We start from the raw sequence: 22,925 nt of genomic DNA on the forward strand, positions 1-22,925 counted from the left end.
AGCACGCATTCCCCAGTTGGACTCATTTAGATTTTTCTTTGTGAACTATGTCCTAGGCTACTTCCACCTTAGAATCTGACAAACAACCCGAGAACAAATTTACCTCCCCACTGGGTGCAGTGGTGTTCATAATCTGGACCTACAGCAGAATCACACGTCCCCCCTGTGCTCATAATAACAAATATTCCTGGAATTACACTGTGTGGGGCTGGGAGGGGGCGTGTGCTTGGCGCATACGGTATTCCGGTGTTCCTGAAGGTGAAGGCTGGGAGCCTAGGACAGGAAAGTATTTCCTGCTGAACGCATAATACAAAATCTCATTCATCGGGAGTTATTGCCGGTACCCAGATGTTAAGTCTGAACGAAAGGGACCATCAGCTGCACCATAAAACTGTATTACCCTTTACATACAAATAAAAGAGAGAATTTATTTTCATTCTGAGTTTATTTAACATTTCATCCAGTTGAACTGAAATAATACATTGATTCCAACACTGGCGAGACGCTGTGCTAATACTGAAATAAAAACTAGCAGTCAGTAAAATACGCACGATTGTAATTCCTAATGACGTTGATAGAAATACGGGTATCCATTTACCTTTATAAGCTCATTGCACTTCATGTAGGATTTTTCTCCAGAAAAGGTATGTCTAAGAGATCAGCAAAATTGCCAATCTTGGTTCATTTGTTCCTTTTTATAAACCACAATTAAACAATACAGTTCATATTTCTATATAAAAGCATCAAGAGTTGGAAGCTTCGGTTAATAATGTTTAAAAAGACACGTCTCCGTGTTCATGATCCCTTCCTGGTGTGTATACTGTTTCAGTTAGATCATCAACCTTCGAGCCAGATGTTGATGAATTTCTCAGGGAAGGTTAAGATACTGAGATGGAGACAACAGGTAAGGGGGTTGGGGAATAAGAATTCTGAGATTAACCAGGGCAGGTTGTTGGGGGGGGGGGCTTCAGATTCTTCTTAAAAAGCACCCTTTCATCACCTCATGGAGATCTGCCTTGAATCAGGCTCTTCCTACTTTTTAAAGAGAAGCATCGATGGCAGCAAAACACATCCAAGGCCAGCATGGCATGGGGAAGCTAGTTTGCCTCAAATGGTTTCAGACAGAAAAACTAAATGAGAAAATTCTGGTGGCACAAAGGAAGGTTCAGAGTGGCCCCAAGCTTCAGATCCTTTAATCCTTTCAGAGAAAAGAGAAACACAGACACAAGGCACACCATTTTTTCTTTATGAGGAAATTCAGTCTGGTCACATTGTCTGGAAAAATCTGTCAAAACTAGTTTCTACATCCCTCGCCCCCCCACTTACAAGTCTCTGAATTACAATCGAACTGAGTGGCCTCACTCCACACAGCCACCACCCGGCACAGGCCTTGAACATCTTCAGACTTGAAACATAATGTTACATTAAACATATGTGAAGCTACTACAGATGATGTAAACAGTGGTCCATGGACTCCTTGTTTTCAAACAGGGTGTAATGTAACACACGATATCCAAGTACAATTCATTCATCACTGATTCACACACACATCATTTCCCTATCTTTCTGAGAGCCAAAGGGGTCTATGAGAAGAAAAGATATGTAGCTAGCTGGACCTGTGCTCTCACTGCTAAAAAGATCAAATAAAGCAGATCCAACCCAGTCATACAGTATTGAACATACTTCCAAAATTAGATATTTGTACATTTCAGTTATTTGATTTGACGTAAATAATTGAATATAAAGTCAACAAGTGCAAAGTAAGATTAACTTCACAGGAATGTAAAACAGAATAAATTTCAGAGTCAACCAAAGAAATCTACCAGCGATATGAACGCATGTAGCTGCTGACAGCTGGGATGGCTCATCACATTTGTCTGTTACTGTGACTTTCGGGAAGTAGATGGAAGAGCTTTTACCCTATAAATCCAAAAGGCTCCACATCTACTTTGGGTTATGCACTGCCCAAAGTGGAAGCAAATGTCCTTAATATTTACGAGTCACTTTTTATAGCTTAGGCTCAGAGCTTTTGTGTTTTCTCCAATCACTGCTGAGTGATTTGAAACAAAAATGGGGTAAAAAAACTCAGTATTTCAAACAGATTTCCTTTCCACTCACTGACAGTCCATACATATTTATTGAGGGTATGCTAAACATCTACTCTATGTCTAGCAGTGCTTTTTAAAACTCTGGGTGAGGGCTGGTATATCGTCTTTGGAAAACAATTACTATAAAAGCTAGAGGAAGGGTATTTCTGTAAATTACATCGTGATTCAAATGTAAGGGAGCCAACAGGTTGTTGGGCGCCTGGCCCATACCAGGTGCTGTGCTCAAAGTAGCAGCTTGACTCTAAAAGGCTAATGTGGGTCTTTAAAAGGTTTCTGTAACTGGGAGAACCCAGGTTGAACAGGCTTTTCCTCACCAGGTTTGCAGTGGGCGGTATAAGCTGTAGAGTTTCTTCTGCTACTTTACAACCCCTTATTAAAGTATACACGTCGTAATTCAGGATAGGTCTCTTGGATCTTGGCTTGCAAATCAGGCTCCAAGCTTGTCACAGACATGGAACTGGGTAAGGGAGAAATGACAGGATTATTACAGGGGCAGAGCAGGGAATGAGTCTCTCGACACGGTGGAGAAGGGACCTCCCCCCCCATGCCGCTCCCCGAATCACGACTGGCATTGTAAGACAGTCCTGTTTTAAAAATGCTTCCCGTGCCTTAAAAATGAATGCCTGGTTCCTTCTGGAAAATTAATGGTTGCTAATAATCAAAGAAATGCAGCTTAAGAGCCCAGCAATTATTAAAAGCTTAAAAACTGTTCATGGCTGGGAGGAAGGCAAGCACGGAAGGACACTCTCAGCCCCCCTGGCACTGGGAGGCCATGCGTGGTGACGCTGCTTCTCCAAGGAAACAAAATAATGTTCACCATTAGTAGGAAAGTCAAAAGTACTTAGTGGAATTTTTAACACTAAAAATTCACTTGCACGAATATTCTTTTCTTCATTGTATATTAATACATGCTTATTGCAAACCTTTTAGAAAATACTAAGCTGTACAAGAAAAAAACATCACTCATTGTCACACACCACTGAGCGATGACCTCTGTCAGTCTTTGCTTTACGCATTTAAAAGTACTGAATGCATTATATGTGTATATGTCTTAAAGCTTGTTTTTTGGGTTATAAATGCATACTTATTATATAAAAGTATGAAGAAAAATTGTCCAGAGTGCTTATTACCAGAAAACCTGGTAATATTTTGATATGTAATTAATCTTTTTTTTTGGATACATAATTTGTCTTTTAAAAAGATTTGGTCTATAATATAGTTGAGATGTGGAAAAATATGAAGTTAAAGACAGAATATAGATATATAAACAAATGTAAAAAAATAAGAGAAATACTGTGAACATAGGAGGGAAAAGTACCATCATGATTATGTTCTACACAGTGGACATGGGATAGTCTTATAATGACGCTGTTGATGATCTATTTCTTGGACCAGATATTATGCATTTTAATCCTTATAAAAACCCTGAAAGTCTGATATTATCCTAGTTTTACAGATAAGGAAACTGGAGTGACACCTGAGACTCAAAGTCAGGCCTTTCTTGAACCCAAAACTGTGCTCCCAACCAGCACCCTATACGGCCTCTTGGTTCTGTTTTTCCATTGATCTAGAAGTACTCGTAATTACTATTACTATATTATAAAGGCAAACCCTGATTTTGGAATTAAAGTTATTTAAACCCTCCTGGGTGGTGGGGAGACTCACGCTTTAGTATCTGTAGTTTTCTTCATTCGTATCATCTGTTCCTTTTGTCGTGATTGACATCACAAGATGATTTTACTACTATTTATTACCATTTTGTTACTATTTTCAGAAAACCAAATTTGGACGTCCTGGATCCTCCTATTTCTTATTTCCTTCCTTTTTCTTTTCCCGCGGTATATTCTTTCTGTTCCTTTTGACCTTAAGTTGGACATTTAGTGCTGGATTTTCAGCCCATTCTTCCTTTCTAATAAATACATTTAAAACTATGATTTCCTCTCAAAGCAACACTTTCTCGCTGCTTCCCACAAATGCTGGTAAGGATTATTTCTCACGTGTGCAGGAGAATGGAGGACTGCAGCATATTTAAAGATTTTATTTATTTATTTGACAGAGAGAGATCACAAGTAGGCAGAGAGGCAGGCAGAGAGAGAGAGAGGAGGAAGCAGGCTCCCGGCTGAGCAGAGAGTCCAATGTGGGGCTTGATCCCAGGGCCCTGAGATCATGACCCGAGCCGAAGGCAGAGGCTTTAACTCACTGAGCCACCCAGGCGCCCCTATAGCACATTTATGCAATTGACTATTTCACTGCCGTAAACCGTGAATGAACTTCGCTACACGCAGGAATGTGGATGGGTCTTAGCTACATGGTATTAAATAAAAAAGAATGAGCAGCAGAAGACTATATGTAGCATGACACCCTTCCCTAAAAAGTTCCCAAAGAGGCAAAATGAAACATTAGGAAAATATATATAATAAAATTTTTTAAATTCAACTGTCTGATAAATATGAAATGCAGCATAATGGTTCAATCTATAGGAGGGAGGAGTATGGGCTGGGAAGAACCTACAAAAACATATAACTTCTTGGTCATATTTGTATTCACGAGTGGGCAGCGGACTCATGGATATTCATGATATCATCAAACAAAATAGGGTCATGTTTGGACCAAGAAGGATAGTGCGTAACAAACCAAGGAATATGAGTAATCCTGTGCTATCCAACTGGTGTGTAAGAAACAAAAAGAAAAAGAAACAAACGTATAAGCAAAAACCGGGAATAAACTTCATTTAAACCAAGGCCTATGTAGGAAACTCCTTAATGGATTTTCAAATCCTTCAATCTCTAAACTGTGACAGCTTTATATATTAAGGGCTGACCTTGTGTTGGGTGTTCTCAGCATTTCATATATACTATCTCTACATCACTACAAGGTCAACTGTCCGACGTTGGTATATATTAGAGAAATAAACTTTTCCTATGTTAAGTCCTGAGCTTTTGGGGTTTGGAAAGTAAATAGGTGTAATTACCCCTCTTTGGATTTGAAGAAATGCATCTGTAATGGGCTCAGAGGATAAATTCTGAAGGTGTGGCCCCCTCCCACGGGGTATGGCTCTAGGCATCAAGGTGGTTTCGAGGCTCCCTCTCCTTGACATTTAATGCCTTATTTAAGACCAGTAGGAGTTGAAGACAGAAGTGAGAGAGCAGATAAAAGGTGGAGTTCTTTATCAGGTGGAGTGGACCTGAGAAAGTTAGTTCCAGCACACCTTGTTGGCCTTGGAAAGACTCGGGCATGAAAGGCTATACCAGGTCCGGGCCCCGCTGGGGGTATTACCAAGGCAGGAGCCTCGTAACCCTCAGACGAAAGCAAAACAACAAACTGCTGCTCTCTGTGCCTTCACATCAGATCAGCAAGAGGCGGAAGACCTCAATGTATCCCGTGCTGATTTAATGCCCATCCACCCAGTTCTCCCATCAAGAGCGGGATTTAAGGGTAGCTTGTGATGAAAGTGCACAGTAAGGATTTTAAGGCAAGAAACTAAGCAGGAAGAAGGGCAGCAAATAAACCAACCACGGAGGCTACATGCATATAACCGCTGTCCCTGGGGCGGTCTTTAAGTTTGAACACGCCTGTGTTGTGGCTGCCCTGGCCAATGGACTGGATGACGAGAAGCCATATTTAAAATTTTTTATGAACGCCAATTTGTACCAGAGTTAACCCGACTCTTATGAAAAGAATAAAGCATTCCCAAATGTAATGGTGGAGCTGGATAAAGAGAGTTTGGAGATTCAACAGGTGTGTCTTGCACTTCTGCCTCTATCTCTTCCTCTTAGAGACCCGGCTTCATTCATCTTTTCGACTCTCAACTTCCCTTCAAGTGGAATAGGGTAACAGCACCCCGTGTCTTCAACTGGTTTCCAGGATTAAAACTCATGATGGTTCCGAGGAATAGCAAATACATGCCTTTCCTTTTTTTTTTTTTTTTTTACATACCTTTTCTGAGGAAACAGAGCACAGCACAGAGGTGTAGCAAATACCAAACTTAAAAAAGAAAGAAGAAAAAGACAAATGAAAGCATTTTCAAGTGGATGACTTCCAGATTCTTCCTCTCTTTTACTTTTATAACAATCCCCTTTCTTCTGAGCACCATATTTCCTTACAAAAAATACATCTTATTTGTCTAATTTTATTACAAGGACTATCAAGATAATTTTAAAAAACATCAAGAGACCTAGCAGAAGTTTAAAAGAGAATCATGCAAATAGTCCCAAACATTGTAGGTTTCTCTCTACTTCCATCTAATTTTTGGGACCGTAAGTTCCAGATGTTCTGGGATGGCCTCACTTTCAAGACTTTTATCCCACGTTATGAACCTGTTCCTTCACCTTTCACATGCTGTGTATCTACCTTTAAGAAAGAAATTAATTCCACTCACCAAAAGCCAACTAATCCAACTTGAATAGGTGCGCTCATCCACGGGAACCTCTGTATTGAGAGAGAAATTATTTTGGAGACTTTTCATACAGAGAAAATTTCTTCCGCTGATTAACAGGGAGGAAATGCTCCACGTTCCAAGGCCTGGGTTAGTGGAATCTGGGGGTGACACTGCAAGAAGCATGTTAGTCCTGACTTCCTGCAGCCTCCTTGATTGACATGCGAAGATCAAGTGGCCTCTCAGGTTTTTCTCTTGCACGTGTCATCTGCGAGATGCTCGGCTCTGAACAGGTAGAGGAATCGTTACCTCCTACCGGGGAGGCGGCGCAGCCCAGTGTCCAGGCTGGCAGACAGACAGACCTACATGCAACCGTCTGCCCTGCTGCCTGGTTCCCGACTGTGGGGACAGGGCAGCCAGAGCCCGCCCTCTCTAAGCTTTGGTTTCCTTATCGGCAGAATGAGGATGGCAACAGTTGCCTCCAAGTGCGTGGGAGCTGCGCCAGGTTGACATTCGACAAGTACCCAGGACAGAGCCTGGAGCATAGCAGGAACCCAACAGACACTTCCCTCCTCCCCCACAGCTTCCCTCTCTTGCTTTTAGTTGCTGTCAATATGGTTAAGACTACTGCTGCCACAGAAAATTTTTGCCTGTAGCTTTTTTTTTTTTTTTTAATGGAAATGAACGAATTGGTTGGTCTTTTGAAGAATAGGCACTGTTAGACTTTTAGTTTTCAAAAAGGAGTGGTACCAAAACATGCAAGATAGAGAACAATGGGATAGATGTTTCTAGAAACAAGGCCCCTGAAACAGCGGCAGCCGAGTCGTGCACTGGTTGTTATGAAATCAGCCAACTTAGCGCAGAGTCAACACAACTTGTTAAAAGATCATGATTCCCAAGAGGCTTGCATGAGAGGCATACCCTGGTCCCCGAGAAGACTCCTCTGGCACAAAAGTATGTCACGCAGGTTAACGTGAGGGGAGAGAGGCATGTACTAGAGAGGAAGGGAGAGATGTCATCAAGAGGGAACAGACCCACCCCTCAAAGGACAGCAAGAAAAGGACATATTGTATCTTGGGTAACTAGCTCTGTGTGATGATGACGGATCTTCATAAGGAGACGTATGTCCTCGCCCAGGCACTTGCCAGACGTGAAGTCCGTGCTGGGTGAGAGAAGGCAGACTAAGTGCTGAAGGAGACTGTGTGGAGGATGAACTTGAACCTGAGAATGGCCTTCTGATTTAAAGTGGGCTCCAGTCTGAAGCCAATGGGGCTAACGTGTTATCCCAGGGGCCAGCTGTGAGCAGTCTCAAAGAAGGTGTATATGAGCAGAAGGTGGACTGTGGCTCGTGCTGAAGGTTTCGATGGAAAGGCTCTGACCAATGACAATAGTCCTGGACAATTCTGACTTAACCCAACCTGGATGTCATCCCCGAGTCTCCCAACTCCTCTCCAGCACCCTAACCACTAGACTCACCCCTACCTCTTAAACAGCACTTAGCCTGAGACTCCGTGAGTGAGCTGTGGAGGTCTGGTCTTCCCCTACATACTCACATACTTAGAATCATGCAAACAGAGGATACTGTAAACTCTTATTAAAGAGTAATCATAAGTGTAAAAGACATATATTCAATGAGGAAAAAGTTCAAAAAGTTAGTATGGCTCTAACAAAAAGTTACTACTAACTAACTACTAGGTACTACTAACTAAAAAGTTACTACTAACAAAAAGTTAGTATGCCTCTCTGCCAGTGTCTTTTTTCTCATAGCTTTGCTGACAAGTATTTGTATTTGCCGTGTACAACCCAAGTTTTTATACATATACTCGAGTAGCTGTGAAGCCACCGCCATGATCAAGGTCGTGAATGTATCCGTCACCCCTAATGCTTTCCCTGTTCCTTGTGCCCTTGGCAGTTCCTTTCTTATTCCTGAACCCTGCACCCCATTCCCTGGCAACCTCTGATCTCCTTTTTGCCACTACATATGTTTATATTCTCTAGCATTTTAAGTATATCTTTTAGGAAATCATTTTGGGATTCATTCGGGTGGCTGCACGGATCACTAGTTCATCACCCTTCCTCGCTGAGTGAGGAGTTCCATTATATGGAAAAGGCACCATCTGATCATCTATTCTCCTGCTGACGAACATCTGGGTTGTTGCTGGTTTGGGGGCTATTGCAAATAAAGCTGTTGTGAAGCATTCATCTTTTATGGACACAGGCTTTCATTTCTCCTAGGTAAACAGCTAGGAGTGAAATGGCTGAAGCATCTACTTTGCTTTTTAAGAAACTACCAAACTATTGTCCAAAGTGGCTGTATCATTCTTCATTCTCACCAGCAGGATATGGGAGTTCTAGTTCCTCCACATCCTCACCAACACATGCTGTGGTCGGTCCTTCTGATTTTAGCCATTCCTGTAGGTGTTTGGTCACAGCTCATGTAGTTCGAATGTAGATTTCCCCAGTAAATAAAGATACTGAGTGTCTTCCACGTGCTTATTTGATACAGGATATGTATTTGGTGAAACACCCATTCAAACCTGCTGCCCATTTTTAAAACTGGATTGTTTTCTTAAACGAGTACTGAGCGACTTATATCTTCCGGATAGAAATCCTTGACCAGATACAATCTTTGTATAGATTTTTCTCCCAGTCTATTTCTCTTTTCATCTCTTACAGTTTTCAAACACCAGAATGTTACCCTTCTGATGAAGCCCAATTTATCACTTTTTCTCTTATGAACTGCCTTTGCTGTTTTGTCTAAGAAAACTTGGCCAAACTCTCGATCTCAAAGGTAGTCTATTATATTTTTTGCTAGGAGTTTTACAGTTGTTGATTTTTACGTTTGAAGTATATGAACCACGGGGAATTAATTTTTATATATTATTACTTTTTATATATGGTACGGTCAACCCCCTATACAGGGCCCCAATGCCAGGCACCCCGGCATCCACAAGTCTCCCAAGAAGCCATGCTGTGTCCTCTTTGTGAGCTGCTGCAAAGTGTGGAGCCTTGACCCATCCTCTTCTAGTCTTTGCCACTGCCTGTCATTGAGGATGTCAACTCCTCTATTCCCTGTGCTGTAACCAGCAAGGATCAGAAACCCTGCCATGCACCTCTTTCTGTCCCTGAGCTGTACGGTCCCCATGAGCAGGACTCTAGCTCGGTTTCTATGACTCAGCTCCTTGCATGTTGTGTGGCATGTAACGGGCACTCAGCAAAGCGTAGCCGAGTAAATAAATGAGTGAGTAGGTAAATAAATGCTACATCCGCATTTAACTAACAGAAAGTCCTGATAATCTCCAGAGTAGACAGAGCAGCCACCTTTTATTAAAGAACATATGGAAGGAGTAGAACTTAAGGAATGAGGAACCACAATCTGACCCAAACCACGTTAACTGGACTTACTCCCAGTGAAAGTGCCTCAAGGTAAAGGGACCACAGGAGTTATTCTTCGAGAATGCGGTTCTTCGAAGGGCCGGGGTGTCGGCAGTGAGCTTTCTGGTTTATCACAAAGATGTCTGTGAGTCTCCTGTCCACTGCGGATGTTTTTTTCCAGCGTTCCACTGGGAAAAAGGTACAGTGCAGGGGGAGGGATAAGTCACACTGACTGCTCCCCAAGCTCACTGCTAAAAAATGCCAAGAATGTGCCATTTGTTTCATGTTTGCAGGTAGGTTTGGCCACGGCCAAAGTAGAAGCCCAGTTAACCACCTCCCTGCAGAGGGGCACACGCAGCCACCGGGGCTCAGGGAACAGTCAGGGCACAAAGGGAGGCAGACACTACCCACATGGACATAATAAGCCGTAGGACAAGTGGACTCTGCACCCTCTGTAGAAGGGGCACGGTGAAGCCGGCCCCTCCCGAGGCACGGGCAAGTGCTCTGGAGGTGGAAATGTAGGGACAGTAAGACAAGCCACCCTGGCCTATGTTTTAGCAAGAGCTAGACTCTCAATTAAGTCCTCTGGGACTCTCTACGTGGGCAAAATGCAGTATTTCAGGGTAAGGCCACGCTGCACTTGGGGAGTGGTACGTGTGTATGAACAGCTCAACAACATTCCGCCATTCCCTTCCCAAAGCAACATCCTCCTCAGAGGGCTGGGGCAGGACAGCCACAACCAGACCCCCTGTAGCCAGCGGGATGCTGGGACTGAGCGTCGGCTACTCTGACCACCGCTCCAGACCTTGCCACAGTGGTTCTGAGGCTGGTGGCCTCTCTCAGTTCCCGGTGGGGCCCTTCAGCGCTGGAGAGTGGGACAGACAGAGGGCTGCTTTGTGAAGGACGGGCGAGCTGGCACATCTCCAAGTTATTACAGGTGAATCCAGTATCAAGTAAAGCTAAAAGGTGCACACTGAGGAGAGGGAGGAAAACAAAGTATACACTCATTTATTAACGTGAGAAAGCCCATAGCACAGTGGCAATGGGGAGCTAACTTCTTGTGCATTTGCTGGCTCTTTCACACAGAAAATGCCATTAGGCTGTATCTGCAGCAATTTCCATCCATCAGAGCAAGATAATGATGTGAGATACCCAACTGGGTCTCTGTCCAGTGTTTGTCACTCAGAGATGAGAGACACTCTGGCAACTTTTCCAACAATGCTGAGACCCCAGGAGCGCCAAAGCACACCTGCACTTGGAGAAGAATGTACCAACCTCGTTTCCTGTTTTCCCCAGTGCCCTAACTTCTCAGCATTGCTGAAGCTTCAAATGCAGACTTTATCCCAGCATTTCTGGAATCCCCAGCCACGATCCGGACACAGGTTCATGGCAGAGTGTGCCCAACACCCGCAGGCGGGAGCCAGACTGCAGAAGAAAGCACCACCCGCAGGGACAGGTGGCGAGGCTCCAAGCCTCTGCTCTAGAGGCAGGCTGCACAGACCCCTCTGCTAGAGGCGGTGGGCGGCATGTGAGAGGCAGGTCAGGCAGATCAGGTCAGCCTCAGCAGTGCGGGTGCTGCCACCGAGAGCGGCCTCCCACCTGCTTTCATGGCTGCCTGTAGATTCCGAACAATCTTAACCTCACTGTGCTATTGGACAACGAGCCACACTTATTACTCCTCTCTTGCAAGAGCTGTCACTTTTATGTCAAACTCACATCGGAGGACAATTTCCAAGACTTGTAATGGACCTAGACATCCGGTCTAGCTTTAAAACTCTGAGTCTTGCTCGCATTCAATTGGGGGCGGGGGACAGGGTTATCTCGATGCTCCACTTTTCCTGAAGTTGGCATGTCACTACCTCAGGCGCTAACAACCACGTAAGTCTGAAAGGTTGCCTGGGTCGACACATGCCCTGGCTGAACCACTATAATCCTAATCCTAAGGCCTTCCCCCATCAAGAGCCAGGAGAGAAGAACGCAGGGCATCAAGTCGATGTCTGCAAAATTACGGGTGTCCTGGAGGGGCCACTCACTGCCAGTGTCCCCGAGGGATGCTGCAAACTCCACTTTAATTAATTTGATAGGTTTCTTCTTTCAAAGCCCAGATCACTTCCCATAAGTAAAGCAGGGATGGATAGAGAAAGGAGCACTAATTTCTTTCAGATTATTTGAAAATCATGGAGATGTCAAAGCTGATGAATTCCAAATGTGCACGTAATTTGGTAGTTTCAGGATATAGTCACTGTTCTAGTACATAAACTAATCCATTAGCAGCTTTTAAGGGTTCATCCTTTTCTGAGCTTTGCACCAGAAAGAGATTTGGGCAAAACTTCATCATTAATTCTCAGAAGAAGAGCTCAGTGGCTACATCGGGTAGGTAAAATGCCAGATGAATCCACAAAGACATTTTGGTCCGTACCAATAGCTTTCTTGCTTCCATGTATGTAACTGTTTTGTTCTTTGGGACAGTCCCGTCGCTACAGAGCCACAACAACACACTGCACAATTCATACCGACGTGTAACATTGCTAGAGGAGGATACTCCTGGAACAGAAACTTCTTCCATGTGCCCAAAGCATGCAAACAAGAATAGGAGAAAAGGTGCCGGAGAGAGGGTCCCCTTTCCCTAACATGGGGCTGGGGCACTGACAGGTGACAACCTGGCTATGTTACTGTTTCCTCACAGCAGACTTTCTGGCTTACTTCTCTAAGAACACCCCTATACTAAAAGTGTTTATGAAATGCTCACTTAGTGTTGACCGTAGCTTTCCTTCTGGGGCGCATGGGAGATATACGGGTCAGTGAACATACTCCTAATCAATGACGTCATTCAGGAAGTCTTTAGCTTGTGAACTATGTCCTCGTTTAAAGCTTTATATATCATCCCCCCGATGTTACGGTTCTGTTTCCCAGCGCCAAAACAATTCACCCCAGGAGAGCTGTGGTCTTCCCCACAACACACCTGCTCCTCCAGCGAGAAACCGGGCTCCTTTTTCTTGGCAGATCTACCAGGGCCACTTTCCAAACCGCATGAGCCAAGTGAGTCATCCTGTTCTACCGTATCCCGCTTGTGAAAGAAAGGGAAAATGAGGGTGAAGTACGAACACTACTGCCTTAAATCGGGAAGCTAGAAAAAGCAGCGGGGAACCATCGAGAGTCCTTGCTCACAGTGTCATCTGTAATATTTTCAGACCCTGAAGGGAGGTGGCTGACAGATTAATGAATTGCTTACTAGATATGATCACCAAAGGAAAATGCACTGGGCACTATATTCAGGGTCCTCTAAAGCTACGACTCCAAACTCTTTTTTCATTTCTGGTAGTATGTGTAGTGACTTACACACACGTCATCCCAAATTCACAGTGTCTCTTCATGATCACCTGGCTGGCATCCGAGGGATGACCAAGATAAGCCGTAACTGAGTCCAGCCTCTCAGGAGGAATGGGTAGCCACCTTCAGTTATGAAAGTTTTTTCGAAGATCTGAGATCAGAAGTGAAACGTTCCTGGAAACATCTTTATATTTGCACAAGTGCCCAAGTGCCAGTGGCCTTCAAATTCTTTACGCACTGGGTAGGAAATATTCTGTATTGTTTGAAGTCTGAAAAGGAATAGAAAGGAATGAGACGGAGACTAGAACTGGGGCTTACCTTTAGGAAGGCTTTCTTCTCCAAAGTGTTCATGATAAATGGAGGGATGGCTGCAAGGAAAAGACAGATCCATTTCAATCTTTCTTTAATATTTATTTTCAGTTCACGCCTTTTCAACTATTTCACAAAAGTGAAATATTTCACAAAAAAGGTTTATGTCACTTTTAGGCTATTTTCATACTGGTAGAGCGAAATTATTTGCAGTAATTCTTTAGAATGCTTTAGCATTTAAAAAAGTTTAAAACAGTGTAATAATGCTCTTTACCAGCCAGAAAATTTTATAATCTTGAAGAGAACTTTACATTTACCTTGAAACAGTACAAACCTCAGGAATTTTCCCCTTCTGTGCTAATTAAACAAATGCAACCTCCCCTAGGCATCCCTCCCACGTGGAGTCCAGTAAAAAGATTCTGCCTTAAGAAAAAAATTCCTGCCTTGAGGAAGAAAAGTCACCTAACTTCTCTGGGCCTCAGTGTTCTGTTTTCCTCATCAATAACATGGGGAGAATTCTATCAAACTGGCTGTGATCGTTGGAGACAATAATGCATGTAACACCTTGGGTAGTGGTAGTACATTATTACTTATTATTGACATTTATTATTATAAATTATAGTACAATTTCTACCAGACTGAACTGTCAAATCAACCAGTTCCATATGGCAATGACCTCTATAGCTTCCACTGGGACAGAAAGGTTGTGTTTCTTCTCTGGGGACTCATTAATGTTTAAAATAACCAAGCCACTAGAAATAGATCTGTTGGGCTGGCTGAGCTCCAAAGGGTTACCTCGTTTTTCAAAATGAGCAAGAACAAAATGCAAACCGAAAGCAGATGCAGGACAGAGAGGTCGGAGTTGCAAGCCTGATGGCAGCAGATGTGGAAATCCGGATACTGCTGGCGTTCTGGGACAGGCGCCGCAGCCCCTCGCGGGTTAGTGACCGTGTGCTGGGTCCAGACTCTGGGGACCCTGGTCTGTTTCACGACTGTGGTTCCCACAGCACACCCACCCCCGCAGTGAGCACCTCTGTCTCCTGAGGACGCCAAGGGAATCCTTCATTCAATCATTTAACAGTGGCTACATCGGATAACCTGAATGATCTGGGATTATAACTGATGCCACTATAATGTTCTGCAAAATCTTCCTTCAGGCCCTTTTCTTCAACTTTGGTTACCTACTCCTACTCGTGGGCTGATGAGACTCACGATGACAAAAGGCACTTAAAGACAACGAAAGATACTAGCAGGACAAGGTGACAACAACTGATTAAGTGTGCTTCTTTTGACAGCTTGGTTAATAGCCAAGTGCTTTCTGCATTCAGTTGAGATGATGAGATTAATCCCACTAATTTCTTTCTTTCTTTCTTTTTTTTTTTTTTTTTGTAAAGAGCACTAGACTTCCCAGGCCCTCTGTTTCCTGAGTGAGTCTGAGAATCTTCTCTCAGCCTTGGTCTGAGGGTGGCTCCAGGAAGTCCTAGGAGTGGGTGAAAGGGTCTCAGAGGAGTCATAAACGATGCAGATTTTGGCTGTGGGTCATGTCAACTCCCAGCCCTATGGACAAAACTGGGCAGAAACTTGGCATACATCTTCATAGCTGCTCTAACCGACCCGACTTGCTTTGTATTCCAAGGATTTCTCATCGATACAAGTAAATCTTTAGTAGAAATTATTCTGATTCAAGAGCTTTTAGAAGTTTCTTTTCAAGGTATACGAAAACCAAAATTTTTGCCTTCAAGTTCTCATCACCCGTACTGTCCCCACCCGGGTCCAAACCAGCCCCATCACTGGCCTGCTGTAGCGGGCCAGCCTCCTCGCCAGGCTCCGGACCATCACTGCTGGCCCTCTTCACGCTGCACACAGCGTGGATGTCACACCCCTAAAGCCTCAGGATCACACCACCCCTGTGCCCACGCTGCTTCCCACCCCGCAGGCTACAGCCAGGGCCCGTGGACAAAGAGCTACTAACCCATGCCCGGGGCTGCCATGAGAATCCTGGAGACGACGACTTGCGTGATGGCTTGTTTTGCAGCGTTGGCGGACTCACCCAAGCGGTTCCCATTCTCATCGGTGACGGGAATGCCAACTTTGAGCTCCCTGCCGAGCAAAACGCAGGCAAAGAAGTTCACAGAGGCCCTTGGGAGACGGCTGGAAATGGCACTGTGCTACGGAACGTCAAGTCCATACTGAACCCAAATGCCCACTCGAGTGTCATTTTTGGCACTAACAGGTCTATTTATTTTTTAAAGATTTTATTTCTTTGAGAGAAAGAGAGGTCGAGCAGTGGGGAGGGGCAGAGGGAGCAAGAGAAGCAGACTCCCTGCTGAGCAGGGGGCTGAACGCGGAACTGGATCCCAGGACCCGCTCCCTCTGCCCCTCCCCCTGCTCACTGTCATTCTCTCTTTCTCAAATAAATTAGCAAATAAAATCTTAAAAAAAGAAAAGTAAAATAACACTAGTAAACTCCTTGGGAAAAAAGTATTGTATTTTTAATAACAATGTAATTCAAAGGGTGAACATGTTAACTTAAAGGTAAGGCTAATTTCTATGCTCACAGGCAAATCTCAGCAGCTTTCCAAATGAGAGACAATTATAAAATGCGGCATTAGTGAGTAAACTCACCACACTGACACGGGAATCACTAGTCTGTGGCACCGCTGGATAGTTAACTGTAGCCACTAGCACTAAAATTATAGCTCCTGTTTCACACTGTTCTTCATTATCCATTCCAAAAAGCTTTTTCTTATTCTTTCTTCCCTTTTAATTTCTGCCAGTTCTATAAAATACTTCCAAAAATATAGATTAATATTATTTTAAACCCATTAAAACATTTCTGGGGTAGGGGGGCAGCCTATTTTAGAGAACAGACTTTCTGTGCATGGGCCTTCTTTGCCTAGCTCTAAGACAACCAAATGTTAATTGGAAATATGTGTTTTAAACTTTTTATTACACAGAAGTAGAGAGAGTATTCTAATCCCCACATACTCATTAGCTTACTTCAATAATTAGCAACTCATGGCTAAGCTTGTTTCATTAACAGAGCTATCCTTGTGCCCACAACAGATTACTTGGAAACAAAACTGAGGTCCCATGTAATTCCATCCATAAATATGAAAATGAATTATTAAAAGTTTCAACAAAATGAATTACTACCAGACTGAACTGTCAAGCACCAGTCCTTTCTAAGACTGCATATGAATCTTACCTTTGCCTCATTAATGGGATATTAATGCAATTAGCAGCAGCCACAGCAGCAAAGGGAACAAAACGTCCTATGAGCGGTGAGACATGCTGCGGAAAGAAAAATCCCAAACGCATTATCTTACTTTGCCCCTGTGACTGAACGCAAATACTTACTTCTCCTTGAAAGCTTGCTAAAAACACAGTCTTATTTGTGTGGCCACTCAGGCCAGGAGTACTTTCAAAACTTGTTTCGGGGGTGTTTGTGGATTTCCAGCACGGGTGCACTGGGACAAGGTGGGCTTCCAAGACATTTACCAGATTAGCCTGGCTGAGGAACCGAGGTGGGCTTTGGAGTCATGGGGTCTTGAGTTCAGGAGCTGGCGTCTCCACCTTTCCAGAGGTGTGGGTGCGGGCACACTCCTCGGCACACAGCCTCTAGTGGGCAGTTAGGGTTGGGGAGCACTGGCCACGTAAGACGCAGTGCCAGGGACAGACCAGGGGCTTGGCAGGGTTGGCTGGTGACAGCACTTCTGAGACCCCACTGAGACAGGCAGGCAAAGATAATGATGGTAACAAGGAAGTCCCAGGACTTGAACTATTTTGAGAAATAATGGAGAGACCTGGGGGCAGTCGGGTAAGAACAAAGGAAGAAGCCTTACTGGGGTAATAAAAATCCAAGTACCTTGGTTAACGCGTTAAGTCCTAGAGCTGTTGCCACCGCACCAGTTGTCGCGGAAACGTAAGCGGCTCCCAACTCACTGCAAAGAAAGGATAGAGCGTGAAAAACAAGTGCACATCAGGAAACTCGGGTTCGACACTTTCTGAGAAAATGAGGGGACAATGTGAAAGGGCATGATTAAGAAGGAAGAGCCCACAAAACCAGCCTCATTATCACTCTACAAACGGGCAAACGCAGACTGGAAGCAAGCAGCCCCCGGAAGAGTGGCCTTTCGTGCGGACAAGCCGACCAGCACCTTCAGCAGAGGCCGTAGGGAGTAGGTCCTGGGGGGGCACGGAGGCGCTGCGAGCGTCTAGGGAACGGCATCTTGGCGGAAGTGCGGCAGCATATCTGCCTAAATTAAAAGTACTTCTCAAAATATAAATACACATACTAGGATAAAACGTCCATGCTGCTGGTTCTTAAAACTAACTCGCTGTATCAAAATCCTGAAAGTCCCATCTGCAACAGGCAGTTAAGCACAGCTGTTTTCTCTTATTTTAAATACGATTTTAGGCGCGCCTGGGTGGCTCAGTCAGTTAAGCATCTGGCTCTGGGTTTCGGCTCAGGTCATGATCTCAGGGTGGTGAGATCGAGGCCCACATTGGGTTCTGTGCTGGGCGTGGAGTCTGCTTAAGGTTCTGTATCCCTCTCCCTCTCTCCCCCGCCCCCCCCCGTGTGCTCTCTCTCAAAAGATAAAGAAATAAATAAATAAAAATAAATAAAATAAGTGTTAATTCAAAGCGTTGGAAGAAATGAAGGTGTGCTAAACACTTCAAATCTGTTGGTGACAGATTTCCACAGCCTTTGTTGCATATGGTGACAAGAGAAGGCTACGGACTGTCAGAAGCCATCTAAAGTGACAAAAAAGAAAACACTCTGAAGCGTTCTCCAAGTTGAGCTAAAAGTTTTGATTCGCTAATCTCTTAAGCCTGCTTGAACACTTTTTTTTTTTTTTTAACAGGAGGCAATATTTTAAAACCTATTACCTTCTGTTTGGCTCTATAGATGGCTTATTTAAAGACAAATCCTAAATAAAAGTCCCCTTGGTTTCTGCAGAGATCACACTCTGGACGCCGCTAATTTTGATGGGTTAACTGGCCACAGGCTCGGGGTAGATGGGGGCACAGCCTGTCATCCGCCACAGGCCGGCCCTCGACTGTCCGCCCGGTGTCCTGCCTGACGGTGTGCCCACCAGCATCCCTAACAGCACGAATGATGTCTGAGAAGGCAGGCTGGACAAGACGGTCATCTTGATGGGAAGGCAGGAAGAGAAAGGCTACTGGAAAATATGCTCCATGATATTCTGAACAACGCGAACAGTCTACACACCACTGACCCCAACGCACACTGGGGCAGTACAGAGAACGATTAAGTCTCAGGGTCTTACTTTACAGTGAGGGGAGCGTCTCCGCTTCTGTTGGTGTAATTGACCACGGCGTTGAAGGACTGGTTGATCCACTGCCAGAACAGCACCGCCGGTGTGGTCCTAAAACAGAGCATCCATCACACACCGGCCATCGCGTGTGACCTAGCCTCTGGGCGGAACAGAAAATGTGAACACCAGTAACCACAGAGGAGATGGACTGCGGAAGGAGAACGCTAGGTCAGAGACCGTGCGTCCTGCATTGAAGGCTTAGGACCCGAGTGGTGGGGCAGAAGGGCGCCCTCTGATTCTCAGCCTCCTTCTTTGGTTCTGGGTAACCCCAAGCTCAAAGGGCTACAGTAAGGATCAAGCCATCCTCCTTAAACCTGATCTTAAATCTGCAGACAGCCTGGCATACAGCAGACACTCAATGTCCCTTCTCTTGGGGAGAAAAGCCAGCTGTTTGTAGGTGAAGGAGCCCTGCTCCCTCCTCACAGCATGTGAGAGCCTGAATGTCTGCGTCTACGGCTGCATCTACGGCTAGGGCTATGGCTATGGCTACGGCTATCCATCTCATTTTCTTTCGGGTGTTAAAAGGGAAAAATTCAGTCTCCTTTTGAATGACAGAGAGAATACTATTGATTTAGCACCGGGAAAAGTTAAGGCCACCCCCTCAAGCTATGACATTTACACAAAATGGAACTCAGCGTGGAATGACATTTATTTCAATAAAACTATTTACATACAAAAATGTACTTTAAGCTTCTGAGTATAAAGTGAACAGTTGTTACATTTCCATAACTTACCTATAAAATGTCATCATACAACCTGTGATGGTCATGTTCATTGGAACCTGAGCTGACATTCTTCCTATCAAAATCATCTTTTCACCCGTGTCAGGATGAAAAGCTGAATCATAGATGTACTTTGCTCTCCATAATTCATTTTCTGTAAGACCTGGAGGAATAATTCCTTGCCTAGGGACACAAGTAACAAGAAGTACAGAAAATAATAAGAAGAATAAAAAAACCTGTTCATTTCCAATAGCTCACCAGTGCTCTACAGACATGCCACTAGAAAGTTTTTAAGTTTACCCTTACCTAAAACAACTGTACCTGTGGTAAAATTTTAGTAACACAAAAGAAAGTAAACACAATGAACATTTCAAACCGTCTGAAATTTTGAAAAACAAAAACTTATTTTGTATCTTAAAGTATTCATCTCTGAAATACCCTTGTTTTAAATGACATATTTAAAAATGTATTTTGGACTTTGCAAATTCTATATTTTCAACCAATTAGACAAAAGCTGTGGCAATCAAGAACATCAATTAATTTTTATATCTACAGTCTGAAACCCTAGATTAGAAGGACTCATTGTTTTATCCTATTATCAAAGAAACACATGTTCATTGCTAAAAACTTAGAAAAGACAGACATTCATTAGTGCAATTAAACACTGAAGCCCTTGATTACTCATGTCCACTGATACTGTTTTGTGAAGACACAGCCACGGTCTTGCAGATCTGTCTATGCCCCCTCAGGATCTCTATGAACACCATACCTGTTGCTTTAGGACGACCTTTTAAAAATGAGTATTATTTTGTAAATGCTTTTCTGTATCTTTAGAGCTTCTTCTCTATCACCTGTACTGGGTTGAATAGCATCCCCCCAAATTCATATCCACCCAGAACCTCAGAATGTGACCTTATTTGGAACCAGGGTCTTGGGGCGCCTGGGTGGCTCAGTGGGTTAAAGCCTCTGCCTTCGGCTCCAGTCATGATCCCAGGATCTTGGGATCGAGCCCGATGTCGGGCTCTCTGCTCCGCAGGGAGCCTGCTTCCTCCCCTCTCTCTCTCTGCCTGCCTCTCTGCCTACTTGTGATTTCTCTCTCTCTGTCAAATAAATAAAATCTTTAAAAAAAAAATGGAAACAGGGTCTTTGTGGATGTAATAGTTAAAATGAGGTCATGCTGATAAGGGAGGGCCGTAAATCTGATGACCAGTGACCTTGAATGCCAGCAATGTGCAGACAAAGAAGGTCCTGTGATTTCAGAGGCAGAGACTGGAATAATGTGGCTCCAAATCAAGGAACATCAAGGCACCGCTTGGGCCACCGGAAGCTGGAAGAGGAGAGGAAAGATTCTCCCGCCGAGCCCTCAGAGGGCAGTGACTCTCCCGACGACCGTGGTTTCCGACTTTAGCCTCCAGAACTGCAACAGAACAAATTTCCGCTGTCTGAAGTCACTCCGTCGGTGGTAATTGGTTACAGGCGCCTTAGGAAACTAACACATCATCCTTTTAAATGCTTCAGTCTTCCGCAGCAGGATTCTAATAGTGGATTATCCCAATCCCTACTGTGGGGCACTTTAATTGCTTCTAATCTTTTCCATTTGTAAAGGATGAGGAAGTCAATCTCCTTAATAAATCTCTCCCCTGCATCTAAGATTAATCAGAAACAAATGCTGAGCCCAAAGTTATGTAAAATTTTGAGGTGGCGAATATGTTTTTTGTCATTCTTCTCTACTTGAGTATGTCCGTTGATCCTGGGGGCGGGGCAGCACCTTCACTGCCAAAGCGGCTCTCCTGTAAACTTGACCCAACTTGAACCGCTGTAGGCCAATCTTGTTAGCTGTGTTATCTGCTCCCCTGAACATTTTTATCTTGAAGTAGTCAGGCAGGAATAAATGCAGTCTTTGCCTAGAAAGGGCTGACCTGCTTCAGGGTTATACAGATACTCACCTCTACGTCTTGCACTTTCGTAACAGGGTTATTTTTCGTTTCAGATTTTTGTTTGTTTGTTTGTTTTTAATTGTCACGGAGGTTTTTAATTTATTTGGAATTTATCTTAAGATAGGAAAATGTTGAATTTGCTTAACTTGACTTGACCATTGGCTGCTCTGCCACCCTAACACCCAGATTGAAATGCTAGAGTCATCCTCAGTTGAGATCCTGTGAATGCTGGGTTTGGTTGGTGTTGGGGCTTTCTACAGAGTTCTCACTATCTCTACCCTGTGGGGCCCAGGCCCACCCTCCCACTGACAATCTATTCTATGCCTGGTAGAACAGCAGTCTCTCCTCTTTCAAAAGTGCCTAAGTTATGTTCATTCTTGGGGCGTCCGCGTGGCTCAGTTGGTTAAGCAACTGCCTTTGGTGTCAGGTCCTGGGAAGGAGCCCTTGTCAGGCTCCTTACTCAGCAGGGAGCCTGCTTCTCCCTCTCCCTCTGCCTGCTAGTGCTCTGTCTCTCTCTGTCATAAAACAAAAACAAAAACAAAAACTAACCTAAGTTATGCTCATTCTTTTTTTTGGACAATGCTTAGAATTATTCTGTCAGTTTTATAGGTGAGCACAATTGTATTTGGACTGAAACTGTACTGATTTGGAGAGAATTGACACCTGTACTGTATTAAGACTTTTCATCCAGACTTACTGCATGTTTCTCCGGTTATCAAAAGCTTCTTGTAATGACCACCCCCAAGTGGGCCTGGAACTGCTTCACACTTCTGGGCAAATGTAATCCCAGATATTTTATATATAGCTCTATGTGTATTTTTGGCCTTATGGATGCTATTAACATAATATTGTCTAATAAATTATTGCGGATGTATAGGAAACTGTTGACTTTTTGTGTAGCCTACTTGTTGTATTCTCTTACTTGTTCCATTGGGTTTTTTTTAGTTGATTGGTGAGAAAATCATCATTTGCAAAAAAAAGACAAAAGAAATTATCTCGTTTTTATGATTTGTACATCTTCTTTCATCTGTCTTCGTTTTTTTAAAAATTTATTTATTTAAGCAATGTCTACACTCAACATGCTGCTCAAATTCAGGATCCCATGGACCAATGATAAATCAGTCAGGCACCCCTTTTACTTCTTTTTTGGGTCTTTCAAATTGGTTAGAGCTCCAGAACAATGTTATACAACAGTGAAGATAAAGGTATCCCTGACTTGCTCCTGACTTTAAAGAGAGTACCTCGTAGAGCAAGACTTTTAGGGGACTGTTATAAGGTGTTACGGGAAAGAAAAAAGGCCCATGTTCAAGTTTGGGAAAACAGACTAATGGCTTTATTTATTCTAATACTTCTTGGAATTTTTTGCAGTCATTGGGATGTGACATCCTTAAGAATGGGGTATAGGGGTGCCTGGCTGGTTCAGTCAG

At 43.9% G+C, this 22,925-nt stretch overlaps 1 protein-coding gene across 4 annotated transcripts in view; it reads right to left on the reverse strand.

The window, feature by feature from the left end:
* Positions 1-426: 426 nt before the first annotated feature.
* Positions 427-22,925, reverse strand: part of SFXN1 (sideroflexin 1) — a 37,780-nt gene continuing 15,281 nt past the window's right edge. The window contains exons 3-12 of one of the 4 annotated variants that reach the window (XM_044229309.1): positions 19,574-19,744; positions 18,792-18,890; positions 17,366-17,441; positions 16,706-16,791; positions 15,470-15,597; positions 13,507-13,556; positions 12,821-12,925; positions 6,487-6,536; positions 6,045-6,092; positions 427-2,565 (exon numbers count right to left, since the gene is read on the reverse strand). In XM_044229309.1, coding sequence (XP_044085244.1) covers positions 2,469-2,565; positions 6,045-6,092; positions 6,487-6,536; positions 12,821-12,925; positions 13,507-13,556; positions 15,470-15,597; positions 16,706-16,791; positions 17,366-17,441; positions 18,792-18,890; positions 19,574-19,744 — 910 coding nt within the window. In that variant the 3' untranslated portion in view covers positions 427-2,468. Of the gene's footprint in view, positions 2,566-6,044; positions 6,093-6,486; positions 6,537-6,628; positions 7,478-9,773; positions 10,047-12,820; positions 12,926-13,506; positions 13,557-15,469; positions 15,598-16,705; positions 16,792-17,365; positions 17,442-18,791; positions 18,891-19,573; positions 19,745-22,925 lie in introns of those variants that run through there. The other 3 variants (XM_044229318.1, XM_044229291.1, XM_044229300.1) reach the window with 3 other exon arrangements.

The sequence above is a fragment of the Neovison vison genome, chromosome 1 (assembly GCF_020171115.1).
Source record: "Neovison vison isolate M4711 chromosome 1, ASM_NN_V1, whole genome shotgun sequence".
NCBI classification, from domain to species: Eukaryota; Metazoa; Chordata; class Mammalia; order Carnivora; family Mustelidae; genus Neogale; species Neogale vison.